This window comes from Amblyomma mixtum, chromosome 3 (genome assembly GCF_055824585.1).
Source record: "Amblyomma mixtum isolate Tamu chromosome 3, ASM5582458v1, whole genome shotgun sequence".
Lineage (NCBI taxonomy): Eukaryota > Metazoa > Arthropoda > Arachnida > Ixodida > Ixodidae > Amblyomma > Amblyomma mixtum.
In genome coordinates this window covers 270,900,540-270,920,587 of record NC_143014.1, presented here as the reverse complement: position 1 = coordinate 270,920,587, position 20,048 = coordinate 270,900,540, and the positions used below count along the sequence as shown (strand labels likewise).

Genomic DNA, 20,048 nt, shown 5'->3' with positions numbered 1-20,048 from the left:
TGACAGTAGCAAGAGTTTTATGTTTGTGATTGTGATTAGGCCTCCAGGACGGCGTTCTTTCGTACGGATCCTGCATCCCGGCACGCAGCATTTCATTGCGCAGCTCAGACGACCCAGCCGCACTCCGCGAAACACACGGGCGCACTGAGGCACTGGCCTCTCGGCACATACAAATCTCCAAGCTCCATGGCCTGTGTGCGCTTCTCAAATTTCGAGCGCAGCCGTGTTGGTCATGACTAGGGCCCGGAAATTTAGGCATTCGCCTAAACATGCCTATAAATGCCTAAACGGGTGATTTTTGCACTTGCCTGCTTTTTTGTCATTTTTTAGAAAACACTACCTATTTAACCACACTTTTTGCCTATAAATGCCTAAATCCGGCACTACGGTCCTCGGTGCCGTTTCTCAGTTTTGAGACATCTACCTATGTATGGTGAAAGGCGTGCGCCGATGCACGCACAAAAGGTGTGGGTATCGCCGAACGTTTTTCTCGAATTGTAACTTGAACGTAGTGTAACGAAGTATTTACCTCGAAGTGTAGCAAGAGGCGAGTTTGGAAAGAGACCTGACATACATTAGTGCAAACTTCTCAAAAATAACGGAAATGATGACAAAGTTGGAAAAGGCTGTACTCTCAATAGATGAATCGTTGGAGGCAGTGACAGAAGCACTGCACCAGCACTTCGGAGACTGGAAGGAAAGGGCGCTACTGCTTCTACGAAGATGCAACAATTGGTAGAAAAAAATAGATGCCTAGAAACAATTTCCCAAATCAGACTTTCTGCGCGGAGACGATACGGCCACATCACCCCAATGCCTAAGCCTTTATCAACTCTCATGTTTTAGGTTCGCGCCACTGAGTTCATGTGATGTCAAAAGAAACCTTTTAAAGTAGAAAGCTTAGCGGAAATCGAAGGAGCTTCAAGTTCTAAAACCTGAGAATGCGCTTTATTGCTTCAGTTTAGGACTGCGTACGCTCCGTGCTTGACTTACAAATATTGTACTTATGACGAAAGAGTATTATTCAAAGCGCCTATTTTTGCTTTATAGCGCCTATTTCAATATGTTTTAGAGCCTAGATGCCTGCCTATTTCGGGGTTCTTTAGTGCCTAAATTTCCGGGCCCTAGTCATGACACAACACAGCGTGAGAGCAAAACCGAAACCGGTTTTCAGGCTGCGAGCGCCGTTTCTCGGCGATCAGTAAAAGTAGACGTGCGGCGATGAATGCGGCGCTCGGCACGATGACGCGCTGGCATCGGAGAATATCTAAAATTTCGTTCATCGTCTGGGTACAGTGGTCTGGGGCCCTATTCTCGATATTCACATTCGCCTGTCAACGCCATATTGCCTCTCTGATTAGCTCACAGAAGTGTCAATCACCGTCAACGGGTGTGTCAATCAGGGTCAGTTGCAGAAGCACTTTTCGTGTTTTGGTCAAACTGACGTGGCACTGAAAATGTACTTTTTGCAGCGCTATATTCTTGGTGCCCGGCTGGTAATAAATTGGTAAATTGGTTTTTGAGTGAATGAAATGGCGCAGTATCTGTCTCACATATCTCGGCTGGCATCTGAACCGCGCCGTAAGTAGGCAGGAAGGTGGAGTGAAAGAAGAAAGAGAGAAAGAGGTGCCGTAGTGGCGATCGTACATATGTGTAATTGTGAAGGAAAAAGAAGCTACGTGTGTTACGTATGAGAGCACTTGCCAATTTCCAGAAAAAAGCTGCACACTGGAAATGGCAGCTTCCTAAAATTTGACTGGCTGGAACAATGTCACGTCAAACACGAGATACGCCCACATTTCGGAGTGATATCAAAATGACGTTTTATTAGGCATACATTGTGCCGCCATTGCGAAAATGGCTGTAATTCGCCGCCGTAATTTCGCCCGCCACAAGGTACCCGAATCATGCAAATGATTTAATGAAATGCTTACTTATACGGCTTTAGGTGGCCGCAGTTTAACAGGTATTTATTCCAAGCCAAAACTAAGCTTATGGAAGTTTTACAGAAGCTTATAGAAGTCTTATATTGAAGCTTATAGAGGAAGAAGAATGGCGCATCTGAAATAAGCAACCGTTGAGAGCTACGTTAGTAGTGAAGCACTGATCTCCACTCGGTGACTGGATTCCGCATTCCCGCTTTCCGAGACGAGCTCGGGTAAAGCCATATTATTCTTACACCGTGAGTGAAGCTACCGGAGGTTGGACGGCTTGTCCCGGAAGTCGGGTGTCTGCTGTGTATTTCAATGCAAAAAGTCGCGTCTTTCGCCCTTTCGTTCTCAGTTTTTTGCGATGTTCTCGTATAATGTCTTCTGTTATATGAAAGGAACAAGCAAGCTGAACGCGAGAAATGTGAGCATTGTGTGCAGAACCCTGCAATTTCAGAGAAACCGAAGGAAACAGGCATGCAGGTCTCACCCTGCCGCGGGAAAGGTTGGTTTGGTTGGTTTATGGGGTTTAACGTCCCAAAGCGACTAATACCCGTGCCACACGGACAGATTTAATGCCATTAAGTGCTCACTGCCTTAAGTTTTAATGGCATTCGTGCGGTGCCACACGCATAAATTTAATGGAATTAGCCTTACTGCCATTCGCGACCTACTGAGTTCGCCACAACTCATTCGCCCGTGCAATGTGTACTCTCGTTCCCATTCCACACGCAGAAAAGCATGCAGCTTTGTCAGTTACAACTGCCTAGCCCACTATAAAATGGTTAATTCTCAACTTTCAGCCAGATGAGGCACCTAAACCGTATTTTCGATGCGAATGGAGCCATTTTATTCAGCCTTATTGACTGGTACTCTCGACTTGGGTGCTGACATGCGAGTTTATGGCTACTTTTTCGACTTGTAAAGCAGGAACAGCCGTATTTTCTGGAAAATCGTTTTTACATTACATTTGAACATCATTCCCGATATATTCTGCTCATTAGGAATGTGTATATTAAGATGAAACTTTTGACTACCTTGCAAGCGTTATCGTCATCGTCACTTTCGATAATGGCATTAAAAGTGGACGTGTAGCACCAACTCCGAAAATAATGGCATTAACAAACTTAAGGCCTTAAGCATTTACTGCCATTTCTTTTGCGCGTGTGGCACAGGTATAAGGCTATGAGAGACGCCGTAGTGGAGGGCTCCGGAAAATTCGACCACCTGGGGTTCTTTAACGTGCACTGACATCGCACAGTACACGGGCCTCGAATTTCTCCTCCAAAGAAATTCAGCCGCCGCGACCGGGATCGAACCCGCGTCTTTCGGGCCAGCAGCCGAGCACCATAGCCACTGAGCCACCGCGGCGGCAGCGGGAAAGGAGTACCTGCATTAAACAATATATGTTCTTGTCTGGTTCTTGTCTTCCGAGCGTGAAGGAAAAGTAGTGGAATGACGATGAGGCTAGGTCATCTTAAAACCGAATTTTCGTGCAGCAAAGAAAAGTCACAGCGCGAGAGGAACTACTGACAAGAAAGACGAATGCTGCAGTGCGCTGTTAGAAGTCAACTGCACCAAACACCACGAATTAAAAACCATTCAGGCTTAAGTTGCTACAATACGAAACAGTACATGACACGCTCTGTCGAAAAGCTGTACCATACCTTTTAGAGGCCCTAATGTGAACCTTCGGAACACCGTTCACACCTCAGATAGTAACCTAACCCTCGCTCCGGTTCGATCTAAACATAATTCGGTAAAATGGTCGCTGCAAAGTCAGCTGCCCGGTGAATGTTTCCACCTATTTTTTCTTATATTTATTCCCCACTGATAGCATAACTTGGGCTTTAGCGCGGGAACAAGCATCATAGTAAAGAGAAGCGTTGGCGACGCTGGCGCAACGGGACGGCACAGAGCTGAGCAGACGAAGCTTCATACTTGTTGTGTGTAGCGACGTCCTGTCGTCTGCTAGTGTCGTCCCATTGCGATACAATGGATCATTATTTTTGAAATGTCTTTCCCAAAGACTTCACTGGTCTCTTCGCTCAGTTGACGGCACAGAAGGTAGGCATTGTCGTGTAAAAAGACGAGAACGGCGAAAAGACGGAACTCTAAGTGGGAAAACAAAACTGGAACTGAAAAACCGTGCTGAGGTCCGTTTTCGTGCATTGCCCAAGGTTGACTTCTGGGAGAAGACCGCTTACTTTCGGTGGCATCGCTTTCGGGCGCTCGATGCGCCATCCAGCCCCTAGTGGAGATCAGTGTAGTGAAGTCTTAAATTATTTTATTTTCACCACCATTATTTTCTTGTTTAACATTTTGTGCACCTATCAGTTGCCGCCTGTGTCTTGGCCAATCCCCCGCAGTGGGTACGTGCCATTATCTAGAGGACAACAACAACAACAACAACAACTTCGCTCGCTGTGAGAATTCATCGGTCCGTGCGCTTAGTGTAACGAGAAAATGGCGATGCCGGCGGTGTGGATCGTGTGTGAGTATTCTAGTTCACTATAATCGTGTGGATGGTGCTCGTTGCATTCAGTCGTCGTTTGTTAAACCCTAGAACTGGGAAAGATGAGCGACTCTCGAGTTGTCTCTGACTAGACAGCCCGTCTGTGCAATCACCTGACGAGGCATATGGTGTGGTGGCTATGCAAGGCTGCACTGGGGCGAGAAGCAGTGCCGAACGTCGCTGAACGGATGAGTTTGTGCGCGTGATGAGCGGATGACACGACAGGGTGTTCGCGCGGCCTAGTAACAGACTCCTGGAATGTGTCGGGCTTCTCGACGAGACATCCTTGTGCACTAGAGTACCTGATGACAGCGGTGTCAGCAAGACAGTGTGAACTCTGCTGGGAAAGTTACAAGGTGACAACGCTTCCAGCATCATTTAGGTAAGGAAAATGAAAGCTGTAGCGCTGACAGTTTGTGTAGCGCCATTCTCATTCCTTTTGCATGCAGGCCTGAAATGACTAATGGAAGCACAGGAGTATGTGCAGGGTGCATGCAGCTAATCTGAAATTTGTATTCGACACTTCGCATTGTTTTTGCGCCATACTATGTTTAAGTTTTTGCACACACAGCCAAGTTCAGAAAACAAAGCCTAGCATGCTAGTACGTTGGTCGATTTCTTTGTTTTTGGTGTAGATGAATGTGAAAGGCAGCATTTGTGAAATCAGCTCGAAGGAGTCGTTTCCTTAAGTGTGGAAAAAAATTCTGTGAAACGCTAAAAGAATACTATAACCTGGCTTAAGCAGCACACAAAATTGATTTCGCTATTTAAGCTGAAATTTTCATAACAGTGTTACATCACCACTTACACAGCAGCCATGTGCAAATGACCACAGGAGGGTGACAACAATTATTTCTCTAAGGGCATGCGGAAAAAAAATATATATCTGTCTTGTACATTTTATTTACAGGTGTGCTGTTCCTGCCGGTGAAGTTTCCAGCTCACAAGAAGTCTGCGCGGGATCCATTCATGGCCTATTTGTGTGCATTCTCTCTTCATGTGCTGCCCGCATGGAAATCGTCAAACTGGTGAGCACGTGTTTAGTGTATTGTGGCAGGCATGAAAGGATAACGTGTTCACCTGCGATAAGATTGCATGCGGCTAATGATATCTGGTTGCATTTATATATAGTTTATTGAGCAAGGATGAACAGTGTAAATAGAACCGCACATGAAAATAATGTAAATTAATCATGTTTGTACTTTTCAGATGACAGCAGAGATAGGTGTGGGTGACACGCAGTGTTGTTCTGTGGCTTTGAATTTCTCATAGTGACCACAATGTCAAGGTAGCCTCATTTCGATTGGTGCAAAATGCATATACTAAAAAACTAAAGGTAGTCATAAACAATTAAACTTGTGCCCTCCCTTGCAGTGTATTTTGTAGTGGGTTTCTTTACATGAATATAAAAAGACTAATAATTATTTCTGCCCATCAGTTTGGGAAATCTGTGATCAGGTACCTGTAGCTATATGGAAACAGTTCATTTTGATACTAATGATTGGTTTTGCACTGAGCATATTTTGCATTCGTACTTAAAACTAGACTGTAGATGAACTTGTAGCTTCAACAATTTCACATAATTGGAAACCCAATGTCTAGCTTTTTGGCAGATTTCAGTGCACAGCATTGATTAACGCGCAGGTGATGGTGTGCATCTTACACAGATGTCGTGGACCACTCTCACCATGAGGTCTCATGTGCTCGGGAGCCTTGATGCCAGAATCATCTTAGCTCGCCTCTCGGCTGGAGTCGTTACCTAGCTGGGTGCTAACACCGTCTCCTGAACATTTGCATGAGGCGTCTGAAAAGGTGTCATGGTCATGGTAAGGCATGGTCAAGAGTTCTCTGTGAAGATCAGCACAGCTCTCATTGTCCAACACAACATCTTCATCCACACTCAGCTGCAGGACCATGACACCACTGGCAAGTGGTGATTATCGCAGGAGCACCAACATCCACAACAAGGAGGAGGACACAGCACCATTTGGATTCTACCTGACAGACAGGAAGTGTATGATCAGCTCCTTGTGGGAATTGCAGTCGCTGCCATGGTTTTCACGTGCAGCTATGCCACAAGCAGTCAGTATACATTTGCTCTGTTTCAAGTTTGATACCATACTGCTAGGAAGCTGGGGAAGTCATCATTTTGGTGCTGTTCTTTAAATAGGACCATAATGGTGGTATCCGTGACAGTAGAAATCTGTTTTGTCTGGTGCTGCAGTTTTTTGTGAGTGTGGAAGTTTTTCATGTGTTTTAATCCTACCGTGTGCCAACTTGCTGAGTGTGTGCTTGAACACATGCTTTGATGATTGTGAAGAACTGACATTCCTTCGTGTGGTACCTCTCTATGTGTTCTGCTTGTACACAACGCACGTTTTATTTGGTGCTTAAGTTCAGTGAAAGGCAGGAAGGAACCAAAATGTTTTCCTTCTAGCACCAGAGTGTTGACTGGACATGATTTCACCAGTGCTTTTCTGTTCGCTTTGGTGTGGGCTTGGCGGCAGGGAAACGATGAGCCATACTTACCTTCGGAATTTTCCCTTCTTGCTTGTACAGCTCCTTGGCCTCTGCTGCACTCGCTTCCAGGACCCTGCCGGTGCGCCACGCCATGTACTGATGCCCCTCGTTGACAGCGGTGGCCGTGCTCACGTTCCAGCCTTGGAACGCCTTCCCTGGGAACAGGAACAACATCTCTCGGACGAGTGCCGCTGCCGCGTGGCCAACGCATCTGACCACCGCGCATCCCAACGTGCGCATGTGCGTCTTCCTGCCCTGCATCAATCAAATCAGCTGCAACCACATTATCGGGGAACCTGCCTCGTGATCCAGTTATCACCACTTCGGCATGTCTTCATAAACCCTTTCCACAGCAAAGCGACCTTCAGTGGGCTTGGCGGCACGGAAACGATGGGCCTCACTTACCTTCGGAATTTTCCCTTCTTGCTTGTACAGGTGAGCAATTGCCATTCCTTGTATGCAAAACGCTCAAGTAATCGCCTTTTATTCGTGCTGCCAAGCCCACAGTGCGCATGTAGTATTTTCTATGAATGTTCTTGTGTAATTTTTCACTTGCTTCTGATGGCAGGTGATGTCGAATCCAATCCTGGGCCTACTGAACCAACCCTATCTGACCTGCTTAAAGCCATCTAGGACGTCCAGAACGGGCAGTTAACAATGCTTACTGAAATAAAATCAATCAAATCATCTTTATCCGACCACGAAAAAGCTTTCACTGAAGTGAATAACCGCCTTTCTAAAATCGAAGCAGACTGCGCTTCCTTCTCCTCAATGAAACCTGAAGTCGAAAATATAAAATCTATTACAGCTAAATGCATGGCTAAAACGGAAGCACTGACTGCCCGACTGGACGATGTGGAAAACCGAGCACGAAGAAACAATCTAGTATTTTATGGTATAAAAGATTCCGACAATGAACTGTGGCAAGATTCAGAAAAAATAATCACTGAACACTGCAGCCAGTACCTAAACGTTTCTCTCGAACCTCACAGCATTGAACGTGCCTACCGACTAGGCACTTATTCACCAAATAAAAACCGGCTGATTATCGTCAAATTGGTTCATTTTAAAGACAAGCAGCATGTACTATCGGTGAATAGCAAATTCAAAGGTACTGGCTTCAGCGTCTCCGAGGATTATTCTCCGAACACCCGTCTCGCGCGGAAACGCCTCTATGACTATGGTAAACATGAAGGGCTCAATTTTAAATTACGCCATGACAAGTTGATATCCGGAAGTAAGACTTATGTATTTGACCGCACCACTAATCATGTAGTTGAACACAAACCCTAGCAAGCACTTCAACAGAAACACACTGCGAAGCAGACTTACCGTTCCCCATTATCATTCTTATTCACTAACATCCTTACTGTGATCCCAAAACGCGATGCTTTATGTAACCTCGTTGCAGCATGTTCTGCTAACGTAATTCTGTTAACCGAAACTTGGCTTACCACTGCTGTTTGCGACACTGAGATATTACCCTCCCTTCCAAATTTTGATATATTTCGAGTGGATTGTAGCGAAATGAGGGGGGGGGGGTTCTCATTGCCAGTAATCAATCATTACATTGCTCACGTGTGACAATTCCAAGCAAATTGGAAATAGTTTGGCTCTGCTGTAATGCATGTTATCCACGTGTTCTCATTGGTATATGCTATCGCCCCCATACCATGATCCTTTATTTAATTCCTTGTTTCATGATGCCCTAAACACGCTAATGACCCTTTATACCAATACTCCAATTTTATTGTTTGGCGACTTCAACTTTCCATCTATCATCTGATCTGATCTTGCTTCCACGCTTTCAAAATCTAACCCTGAGTGTGAATTTCTTCACACCTGCCTTACGTTTGGATTAGATCAAATAATCGACTGTCCAACTCGTTTAGCAGGTCATTCTGCTAATATTCTGCACCTTGTGCTGACGTCACAACCTAATAGCTTCTCACCCATCACTTACATTAAAGGGCTCAGCGACCACATGGCCATTCATGCTACATTTTCTCGTGATTTGCGAAACGCGAAAAAGATCAGGAAAACGCTTACCCTCTATAATAAAGGTAACTACGTTGGCTTTAATTGCGATCTTGCTGCTTTCCTTGATAACTTTTCATCTGGTTTTTCACTATGCTCTCTTGAATCTTACTGGTTACTCTTTAAGTCCGAAATGCAACGCCTAATAAATTTACATATTCCGACCATAACCGTAACAGAACGTCCTGGTTCTCCATAGTATAATAAAATATTTAAAAGATTAAATAACAAAAAAGCGATTATTTCGTGCAGCTAAAACTACAGGCACGGCTACTGCCTGGGAGAAGTATTACACTGCCGCTACTAATTACGATACCGAGGTCATCAAAACTAAGAATAGCTTCTACTCATCCACCTTGCCTAACATACTGCATAAAAAGCCGAAGCATTTCTGGAAAACTATTTGCCCCTCCACTTCTAGCATAATTTCTCTGACTGATAATTCTGGTGTTTCCTCTTCCGAATCAGAGGTTCCAAATATCCTAAATGACGCATTTTGTTCTATATTCACAAATGGACCACTAAATAACCTCCCTGATGCACCCAGTTTTCTTCACACGCCTATTGACAACATTGCATTTGAACCGCGCGGCATCGCCAAGGTCATCGATAAACTAAAGAATTCTTCATCCGCCGGTATTGACGGCATCAATGCCAAAATCTTCAAAAACACCAAAGACCTCTGCAATATCATATTGTCTCTGATTTTTCAGCAGTCATTTTCTTCGTGCTCATTACCACGGGACTGGCGCATTGGGAAGGTCATTGCAGTCTACAAGAAAGGTAACAGATCTTCACCACTTAACTATAGGCCAATCTCATTAACCTGTGTTTGTTGTAAAATTATGGAATATATATATTCTCATACTGCCAAGTTTTTATCATCTCGTAACTTTTTTCATTCTAACCAACACGGCTTTCGTAAAGACCATTCCTGTGACACGCAACTTGTTCTTTTTCTTCATGATATACACGCATGCCTAGATCGTAACATTCCCACGGATGCAATATTTCAGGATTTTGAAAAAAGCATTTGATGAAGTCCCACACGCGCGCCTAATTCTTAAACTGTCACGCCTAAACCTTCATCCCCTAGTTCTGGATTGGATTCGAGCCTTCCTTACTGATCGTTATCAATTTGTTCATGTTAACTCACACTCGTCATCCCTCTCACCTGTCTTGTCTGGCATCCCTCAGGGGACCGTTTTAGGCCCACTTCTCTTCCTTATCTACATAAATGATTTACCCTTTAACATCAGATCTAATGTCCGACTCTGCGGGTGATTGCGATATCTGCCGCCCAATACATAATTCCTCCGACGCCACCATTCTTCAAGAAGATCTCGCACGCGTTGAAGAATGGTGTAGTACTTGGCTCATGTCCCTAAATGGCAGTAAAACGTCACTTATTTCTTTCCATCCCCGGCGCAACTACCGTGAAAATACTTATACAATTCTCAACTATCCTATTTCGTTGACTTATACAAGTCTCTTGGTATCCATTTAAGTAAAGATTTAGCCTGATCGCATCATATTCACCACGCCACCAATTCAGCTAATCAAGTTCTAGGGTATTTGCGCCGTAACCTATCCTTAGCTCCCCCTCCCATTAAGCTTCTTGCTTAAATAACTTTCATATGTCCTAAACTTGATTACGCATGTGCTGCATATGATCCCCACTATACTAACCTAATCACCACGCTCGAAGCAGTCCAAAACCGTGCCGCCAGATTCATTTGCTCAGACTACTCTCATTATACTAGCGTTACAGCACTAAAATCTCAGCTTAATCTCCCAACACTGGCCTGTCGGCGTAAAATCGCCCGTCTTTCGCTGTATAAATTTTGTCACACTTCCGATCATGAAACTGCCCCGATAGCACGCGCTCATCGCTTTTCTCGTAATAGTCACCCTAACGCCGTCTACCCTGAACGGGCCCACACCGAAACATATAAAAAGTCATTTTTTCTTCAAACAGCCAATGACTGGAATGACCTTCCATCCGAAGTGGCGACCATTCAAAACCGCCATTGAAGACCATCTGTGTTCATATTAACTCTTTTGTTTGGCCACCCCTCATGTAATGTCCCCTGTGGACTCTTGAGGAAACAATAAATAAATAAATAAATGTTTGTGGAGTCAGCAGTCCACAACATGCTCAACATACAGCATGGTCGCTCTGTCTTTAGTCATTTACAACATCTCTTCTTCAGGGTGCAACATGTTTGTGTGGCACTGTTTTTGTGATAAGATCACAACGTGCTTTGCCTGATGATATTTGGTTGCCTCTGTGTGCTTGTTTTCAACTGCTTCTTTCACATGCTGCATGTAGTTATACATCAGTGAACTATTTTTCCTTAAGGAAATGTCACGCAATTGTTTCATAGTCATTTTGCCAGATGAAAATGCAATGCCTGGCCAGCGTTTTGACACATGTACCCGTTCCCATCTTCTAGCCGACATTTGTACTCCTGACGAGAACCTACAAATTCTACATTAATTCATTTGAAGGTAACTGGAAGCATAAATTATGCAGCTGGATGTAATGTGTATTTCAATAATAAAGCTCCAAATGGCATTTTGCAGCTGGAAAGGCATGATCCAGTTCAATAATTCTGCTGGAAATAGCTCATAGTAGTAGTAGTAAACTTTATTGATCTTTCTGGGTTACTCAGGTGGTGTTCCCAGGTGGTGTTCCTAGGTCTATGATCTTTTTCTCTTTCTGGGTATTGTGGTCCAGGATCTTTTTCTCTGCTGGGCTATCAACCTTCTATGCATGTATAGCAAGATCGCTGCCCACCTGTCCTCCCAGTGAAACTGTTAGATTTTATTTTCATTGACTCGTCCCCTTGCACTTTGCTTCATGTAAATTGGGGATGCTGTTTGGTCATTTTAAGAAAAATCCTAGACAACCTGTTTGCCCTCTACACCTTTAGTGTGACTGGACCATCAGTGTACATGCTGCCATTTTTCTGTTTAGCAAAGGTGACTGCTGGATTCTTCTGTTTGCAAATTAGGCAGCAGTAATGTGCATCTACTCCACTGTCAAATATTTATGAAAGGCATGTCTGTCCTAAAAAAATTCTTATCTTTGTACATGAGACATATTCGTCAATATGTAACATTGCACTAGGTAATGATTCGAAGTTAGGCTGCATAATGAATTCTAGGGTGATGAAGGACAGTGGTGAAAATAAATTATTTAGCCAATACTGGCTTCCACAAACTTTTCACTGTGCGTGTAAAAGACATCTCACTCCTTTTAGACAATTTGCAACACCCTAAGAGGCATAGCAACTTCTCTCGCTCCCCAAAAATGGAGGGGGCACTTAAGCTCAGCATTCATGCGCATGACACGACAGTGTTTATGGCTCTTGCAGCGGTTTTTGTTCACACACACAGTCACTGTTCATCATTTATGTTCACGCATTTATCACAATTATCTCAGCACAAGTTCCACATTCTTGCCTTTGATCTCTTCTACACTGCTGTTCACCTACATAATGTTACTGTAATTACTTTCTTACTAAATGGCACATTGCTAGTTCACTGCAGTAATTACATTACTAAGCTTCAAACTAAGCTAACAGCACCTCCCCTCCCCTCTTTGTACCTCAGCAACATTACTAAGCTTCAAACTAAGCCAACAGCACCCACACATTACCTGCCTCCCCCCTTTGTACCTCAGCAAAGTCAATGTGCCTATACAGCCTAGTTGGTAGCATGCCTGGCTGGCGATCCAGGAGTCATGAGTTTCAAGGCGTACAGAAATTTACTGAAATTTTTTGTACATAAACTCTATTTTTACAGTAAAGTAGTTTCAGACAAGTGCTGACATTTGATTCAGATTACAACTCCTCTTTTCATTGACTTTCACTAAAGACATACACACGTGAAGCAGGTTTTTTGACACAATCCTAGCTGGGTAACACTAGGTTTTCTGCTGAATGGCAGCCTTAATGCTGTCGTGTTATAAACCTCTCTCCTTTTCAGTGGTGTCTGCAAGCTTTCCATACCTTTCTTTGCGAGCTGCATATGTCACCCAATAACTTAGCACTAGTTTGGTGCCATCACATACCATACAATACCAATGATATTACTTGATAGTAATAAAAAAAAAACTATTCTTATAGTGTGAAAAAAATGGCAACCTATTTCCACCTTTCTTGGGTTGGTTTCGTACTTCTGGTTGAACTTGAAGAGAAAATAGCCAGCAAAGCTATACAAGATGCTAATTTTTCAGGTGGCCTAAATTTTGCACACAGGCACTTCCAATGACTCCAATTTCATCAACATTTTGCAACCTGTTCTATCATTAAATTGGTGATGACTAGTTTCTATGCATTAAATTGACACTCTCCTCGTGGAAACTCCGAGTCAGTCTTCCTTACTATCTTTCAAACTGCCTTAATCATGATAAAAAAAAAACAGTTCACCGTCCATGTGCACTCATCCCTGGACATTTTAAGTGTTCTATATTTTTTTTCATGCAGCGAGGGAGTGTCATACATATATAGAGGGGAGAAATCTCCAACTTGTCACTTAGGCCCAAGCAGCAGAGAAGGCTTTTAACCCACATATCAAACTTGCCCAAATAAACTGAAACCTCCCTTTCAAGAGAGAGAATCGCAGGAGCGGTGGGAGGCTGCTCTGCGCAGCAATGTGCAGAGCTACAGCTCTGCGTCATGAGTTTGGCCTTGAGGATCACCGCAGCCAAATAGTGCCCCGTCATCTAGAGTGGCCTGAGGGCCCATCGCAGTCCTGTTCAACACCCCTTCACCCACCCTGACCTGATCCACTGAAGTGAGACCAATAAAGTTAATACCAACCAACCATGGGCTGTAATAACCTTCCTGCCAACGTAGTTCACCACGGTAATTTTGAACTGCTTCTTTGAACAAATAATCCCTGAGCTCTACACAAGCTTTGTTCTCATTGCAGGTAGGCCCGTTGTTATTGGAATGTGGTAATCTACTGTTGCAGAGCAACTTTGATTTGTCCCCAGTGTCTTTTCAAGCATTTGCGTCATTTCAGCACCTACATCTGGTATAGTGCCCTTCACTGAACTGTAGACGTCATATTTTGAGTGGGTATAGAGGGTTGTCTGTATTAATGCTCAGTAAAGGAAACTACTTTGGAAGTGATCGCGTTTCATTCAGCATTTCTCTTCTGCAGTGCACAATAGTGATATCACAGGGTCTTTATTGCATCATTGTCGGGTGTAAATGTTTTCTAACAGCATTGTGATCTACCACTCAAAGAGAAGCAGCAATGGCCCCTATATGCATGTGGTCAGGTGTGTACAGGTGCCCCAAAAGTAATACGGAGCATGCGAGCGGTGGCAGAAATGGAAAATCTGCATGCCAGCGCGCTCTATCAGAAGATGCGCGGCAAAGAACTAAGGGGCGAGGGCACATCCGGCTGACCCATCTCGATAACTTGATGCTCGCGTTATCGCCGCCACGAGGGAAGCAGCGCTGCTACCATCCCTGCCCGCCAGGGGCGCTTTCAATACCTCATGGTTTGCTGTTCGTCCGGGCCGTGAAAAAATGTTTGCCATCGGCACCGTGCGCTTTACGCTTCGTCAGGTCCTACATTATCTTTGTCTGTGGAGCAGCCGGTTTGTGCTACACATGGCGGCGAGTTTGTGCGCTGACGAGTATAACCACTCGAGCAACGTTTTGGCAAATGCGGTGACAACTTTGCTTCGCTCTAGGGAACGCATGACAAACAAAAAAACAAAAACAGTAGCATGTATGTGCTGTCTCATAAAAATAGGTGCTGAACGGCATAGCAAGTGGGCTAATAATTCAAGACCATTTTCTTCCACACAAATTCACTTTCGTACACTGGACAACCTTCGAGAGCACCCAGATACGTCGACTCATTATACGGGTCCCTTCATCGACGCATGGTCGATGTCATTAACGTGAGCGGGAGCTTCACCCGCCATTAAAGTTTAAGTTTGCATGAAAAGTGCCTTTGGAAGTTGTTTTTTTGCCTTTTCTTCTTTGCATGTTTGCAAAATGTAGCCGATAAGGGACGACTAAATGAGAGACAAGCTCGTTTTTTGTTTGTCTTTTTTTCCTCCATTCTAAGAAAGCAAATTTGTGCCAACGGAAGTGATCTTTACTTAGTTCAGTTGCGCACAAACTCGACAAACGCATCATGAGCTTGGTTCATCACGATAAAAGCAGCGCGAACTTCATAACGCAGAAAGAGAAGACGATCAGAGTAAGACGTTTCATGGTTATATCAGCGTCTCTGTGTCTCGTCTTCCCTTCTTGTGTCCTACGTGAAGTTTGCTCAGTTTTCACTGTCACAGACTCGCCGCGAAGCGAACAGCGAACCACGGCGGTCTCGCAGGCCGAAAATGGTGGCATTCCTGAAAAAGCAAAAAGTGCAACCTGCCGAACGCCACTTTCTACACGGCGCGGACAAACAACAAACGCTTGCATGATGTATTGAAAGTGCCCCTGGCGAGCACTGATGGTAGCATCGCAACTTCGCTCGTGGCGGCGATAAGGCGAGCATCAAGTTATCGAGATGGGTCAGCCGGATGTGCCGACGCCCCTTAGTTCGTTGCCGCGCATGTGCTGATAGAGCGCGCTGGCATGCAGTTTTTTCCATTTCGGCCACCGCTCGCGTGCTCCGTATTACTTTTGGGGCACCTGTACAGACGGAAGGTCATACACCTGCACATCAGGCAAGAAACATTACTAAGGCCTTTTGTAGATTGCTCGGGGAGTGCACAGGGCTTGCCCAAACCAATCCACATCATGCAGTGTTATCATGCTGCATTAATGAATCTTTTACCAGAATACCACTGCTTGTTTGTGATGCTGCCTTCCTCAAATATTGTGCTGAAGGCCATGTTAGCCTTGCATTTCTTGCCTGCCTTGTATGTTATCTTGCTGCTGTGCATGCTTGTGCTTTGTTCTGTTGCTGTTCTTCCTTCTTAATTGTGGTACCTGTAACTTCAAATACAAATACCTTGGTCTCTGGATAACTAACAACCTCAAATCGAATCTGCACATCGATAAAGTAACCGCTAATGCTTATCGTAAATTGTTTTTTCTCAGAAGAGCTTTAAAGCTGTCTACAAGCAATGTCCGTTTACTAGCATATAACGCAATTATACTTCCGGTACTCGATTACGGCGCAATTATCTGGGACCCTTTCACACAAACTAACATTAAAAAGCTTGAACGAGTGCAGAAAAAGGCGGTTCGCTTTATCTATAATAATTTCTCCCGTACGTCAGTCACAGAACTTTTAAGACAAGCCAACTTGCCTGAACTAACCCAGCGTAATCGAGTTTCTCGACTAAAGTTTATGTATCAGATTGTAAATAGACATTGCAACGTTAACATCTCTGATATAATTACATTTTCTTCTGGATATGCCACGAGGCAGAGGCATCAACTATGACGCCATTCCAAGTAAGAAATAATTGTTTTAAATATTCTTTTTTTCCCAGGACTGTAACTGACTGGAATAACTTAAATAATACTGCGGTAACTCAACCCTCCCTTTCTTTGTTTGCCGCCAGTCTCTGCTGACGACCCCCCCCCCCCCCACACACCAAAAAAAAATTGATTGTTCATATTTTGCTGGTTAGTGCATTGTGTTAAAATGGCGATTGTTATGGCGTTTGTTGTTGTACCTGGCAGTGTACTTTGCCTGTTGTGTTGCCTTTGATTGCGTTTGCGTTGTATTCCCGCCCTGCTAAAATCCCTTGTGGATTGCAGTATCTGTAAATAAAAATAAAATTCACCGTTGTTTTTTGAGGTATATGTCCTATTCTTTAGCTCCTTGGCCTCACCGTGGTGAGACATGTTCAGGCTTAATATGACATGTGCACTAGATAATGCCTGTGTATGTGCACGCTATGATAATAACTTGCATGAAGCGAATAAAGCAAGTGTCTTGCACACTGCATTAAAGGGCTACTGAAGCGGCTTCAGAATTCGAGCAGTTTTAGCTTGCCGAATGTGCAAAATGTGCTGGTAAAGCCTTCGAAATCGTTTTGCTCTAGCATTTGAAATGGTGGCGTAATCGCCGAATAAAGTCGTCGTCGGCGTTCAGGCTTCTCTGAAGTGCACAGCGACGGGCAGAGACCCCGATAATGACGTCACGTATGGCGGTACTGTGTTTCCAGCGAAGAAACGGTTATTCCATGGAAGAAAACCGACGCCATCCAAGGTGAAGCTCACGATGCATTGTTTGGCGCCATCTGACGACACACAGCAGCATGCTGGCGTAAGCAGCGGTCATTGAAGTTTCGGCAACAATGACGTCACTGCCGAGTTTCCTCGCACTCCTCCAGCGTAGTGAGGAGAAGCCTGAACATCATCGCGGTTTTAATCAACGATTATGTCACCATTTTAAATGCTGTCGCAAAAATACTTTCTATTCTTTGTCTAGAAGCTTGATAGATTCGAATTCTTGAATAACCTCGAATTCTCAAAAAACCGTTTCAGCTTCCCTTTAAGCTGTTTGTAATGTGGCATCACCCTCCACCTTCACTATCCATCTCTGTATCTGCCCCGTTCCCCAGTGTTGAGTAGCATATGTGAAGACATTTTTTCCCAGCCGACTTCACGTCTCCTAACATCAAACCTTTCCCTCTTACAAGGAATCTTGCTGCATTTAAAGGAGCTGCCTGGTGCTGCTGTAGATGTATTACTGTTGTCCTACAGCAAAGGAATTGTAGGAATGGGCAGAACAGATTTTGTTTCACCTCTCACATTTTGGTGCGTACCTGCATCACATGAGTGGTGTAGCTGCCTATATGCATTTGATAAGTGCTGTGTGCTCAATGTCACACAAAATTAACAAGATTGAGCACCTCTTCAAACACTGAAATTAAATAGCGTTATTGACAGCCTTTTTTTATTTGAATGGAATAATGTAATTGCCACTCTACACCGTGCATTCGTGAGATGCTTTTATATTAAGTCCGTGAAGTCTGCATGCAGGCACACTTCATAGTTAATGTTCACAAAGCAAAAGATGGGTGCCTTGGAGCATGCTAATGAGGTATATGTCCTATTCTTATTAAGTGAAACGCCAACACGGAAATGTATGCTTCTGTTGTCAGGGGAATTTTAGCTGTGTTGTTTTTTTTGAGTACTGGCAGGAAACGATATCTCCCTATTTTGCTTTCGCATTTGACGCCTTTTAGGATAAGACATACGCGTTCATATAATGCGCTTTACGCGATTCGCAGTCGCGTTTCGTGCGCGGCCGCTTGCAAACGTCGCCAAGGATAGCGTTAAGTTCAATGCACCTCGATTCCTAAAATGTATAGCTGACTGCCGTGCTAGGCATGGTTTTTTTCGCAGCTAACGGTCGCTGTGTAAGGCCCCGCTTGTGTAGACCGATCTCCCACAGGCGCTATACCGCTCCACCCCGCGCGCTACAGCGCTGAAGACGACACGTTGAGGTTAAACTTTCCAACGCCACTGATACGTTGAGTTTACGATCGAGAAGCAGCCGTTTCTCTGCCAATTCCTCTCTCCGTGACGCTGATCGCATCTCACAAGTGCGGAATCGCCGCATATGGCGATAACTGGACACGACATGCTGCGTGCGATGGCCTCGAGCGATGAGCGATCACTTCATGCAGTATAATTACCGCTGAGCTCTTATTTTTGTGAAGACCGGCTCACAGGGTGTTTAGCGTCGCATTCAGCACCATCATCCAGCTAATGTGCGCGGCGTGTATGCCAAGACCGCCGCTGCAACGCATTTTTCACCGTCCATCTGGCGCTACTGTGTGACGCGTACGCACCTACGCGCCGCATCTCAGCTTCACGCACGGCTTTAGGGCATCGGTGTTTTGAAGCATGAAATGCTTTTAGCTCCCGTTGTCGGCAGTGTGGTGACGTCACGCCGAGACCGAGAGCCAACATCCGGGCACTGAATTCCACTCATCTGGGCACTGAAACGAGAGCATCCGGGCACCGTACGAGATTTAACGAGACTCTACGAGAGAGGACCATGGGGGGCCGCTTCCGCACCGTCCCCAAGGATGGCGCTGCGGTCCCACGCTCACGCTTGTAAAAGACGGGCCGCTGGCCCTTCAGCTCATGACGTTTGCCCCTTCGGCAGGCAGATGTATACACGATCGCGGACTATTAGAACGCGCTGCTTATACATTCTTGTCAAGCCTGCGTCTCGTGGTGTCCGCGTACGCTTCTGCATCGCCCTGTATTTCAATGCCGCCAATGTCACAGCTGTTTAAGCCGAGCAATGAAGCCTGATGAAGGGGAGGGAGGAAGCGTCTTGCGGACAGCGATCGCTTTGCGAGTGATACGCCATAGCAGAAGACTGCTCGCCGCTGCCGACAACGCCATGATTATGCGGCCGCTCCCGAAAGCGACCAGGCCTCCACGGTCCGCGGCTGCCTACCTAAGCCCGTACTATTGCAGGCTATCGCTTCGACGCAACAAGAACAGTGTGGTGTGGTGTGGTGAACACTAGACCCATTTCAAGATTTTGACTAGTGCCATGTACAACCAATGTGTTATGCCCGTAAACATTTGATTCTTACTCTACTCTCGATTACAGGAGAGGCAGGTTTTTTGTACTTGGCGCCAAGGGACGACACTGTTTATTGTTTCATACTTTTTTCTTTATTTTTCAGTTTTGTCATCCTATTCTGCGTGTATACGCACATTCGCTCCGCCCCGATTTACACGTCACGGCTACGCCCCGCTCTGGGCGGGTTGGCGAATATCAAGAATCGGGCCCCTGGTTCTTCCCGGCCGTGGCTTCCGCGATCGCAGCGCGCTAACGGCGCGCGCCGCCGCCGGAGCAGCTCGCGGGGACCACGTCCCGGCGCGCCTAGTTTCGCCACTGGTTGTGAAGAGGCGCTCGCATCGCAGAAAAACTGAAGCCCCTCAAGCTTCTTAAAGCAATGCCAACCTACGAAGAATGCCGACCTGCAGTCACCCTTCCGTCTTCTGTCCTCTCCCACGCTGGGTGCAGCCGTCGTGCGCCTAAACGTGCGTCTCCCCAGGCATGCGTTGCACGCCATTTTT

At 45.2% G+C, this 20,048-nt stretch overlaps 1 protein-coding gene and 1 long non-coding RNA gene across 3 annotated transcripts; both read left to right on the top strand.

Moving 5' to 3' along the window:
- Positions 1-4,519: 4,519 nt before the first annotated feature.
- On the top strand, positions 4,520-7,656 carry LOC149354737 (uncharacterized). Of its 2 annotated transcripts, none has more exons than XR_016291380.1 (4): positions 4,520-4,825; positions 5,354-5,471; positions 6,111-6,525; positions 7,003-7,656. XR_016291380.1 is itself a non-coding variant. In XM_089583498.1 (4 exons), the coding sequence occupies exons 1-4, from the start codon at positions 4,749-4,751 to the stop codon at positions 7,616-7,618; spliced, it is 678 nt and encodes a 225-aa protein (XP_089439624.1). In that variant the 5' UTR covers positions 4,520-4,748; the 3' UTR covers positions 7,619-7,656. The 2 variants fall into 2 exon arrangements, 1 of the variants encoding a protein (XP_089439624.1); XM_089583498.1 differs by lacking the exon at positions 6,111-6,525 and having other exon boundaries at positions 7,003-7,398; positions 7,532-7,656.
- A 6,394-nt stretch (positions 7,657-14,050) lies between these two features.
- LOC149354736 (uncharacterized) lies at positions 14,051-16,794 on the top strand. The gene is made up of 2 exons (XR_016291379.1): positions 14,051-14,306; positions 15,680-16,794. It is a non-coding gene; the product is annotated as an uncharacterized LOC149354736 (long non-coding RNA).
- The last annotated feature ends 3,254 nt before the right edge of the window (positions 16,795-20,048 follow it).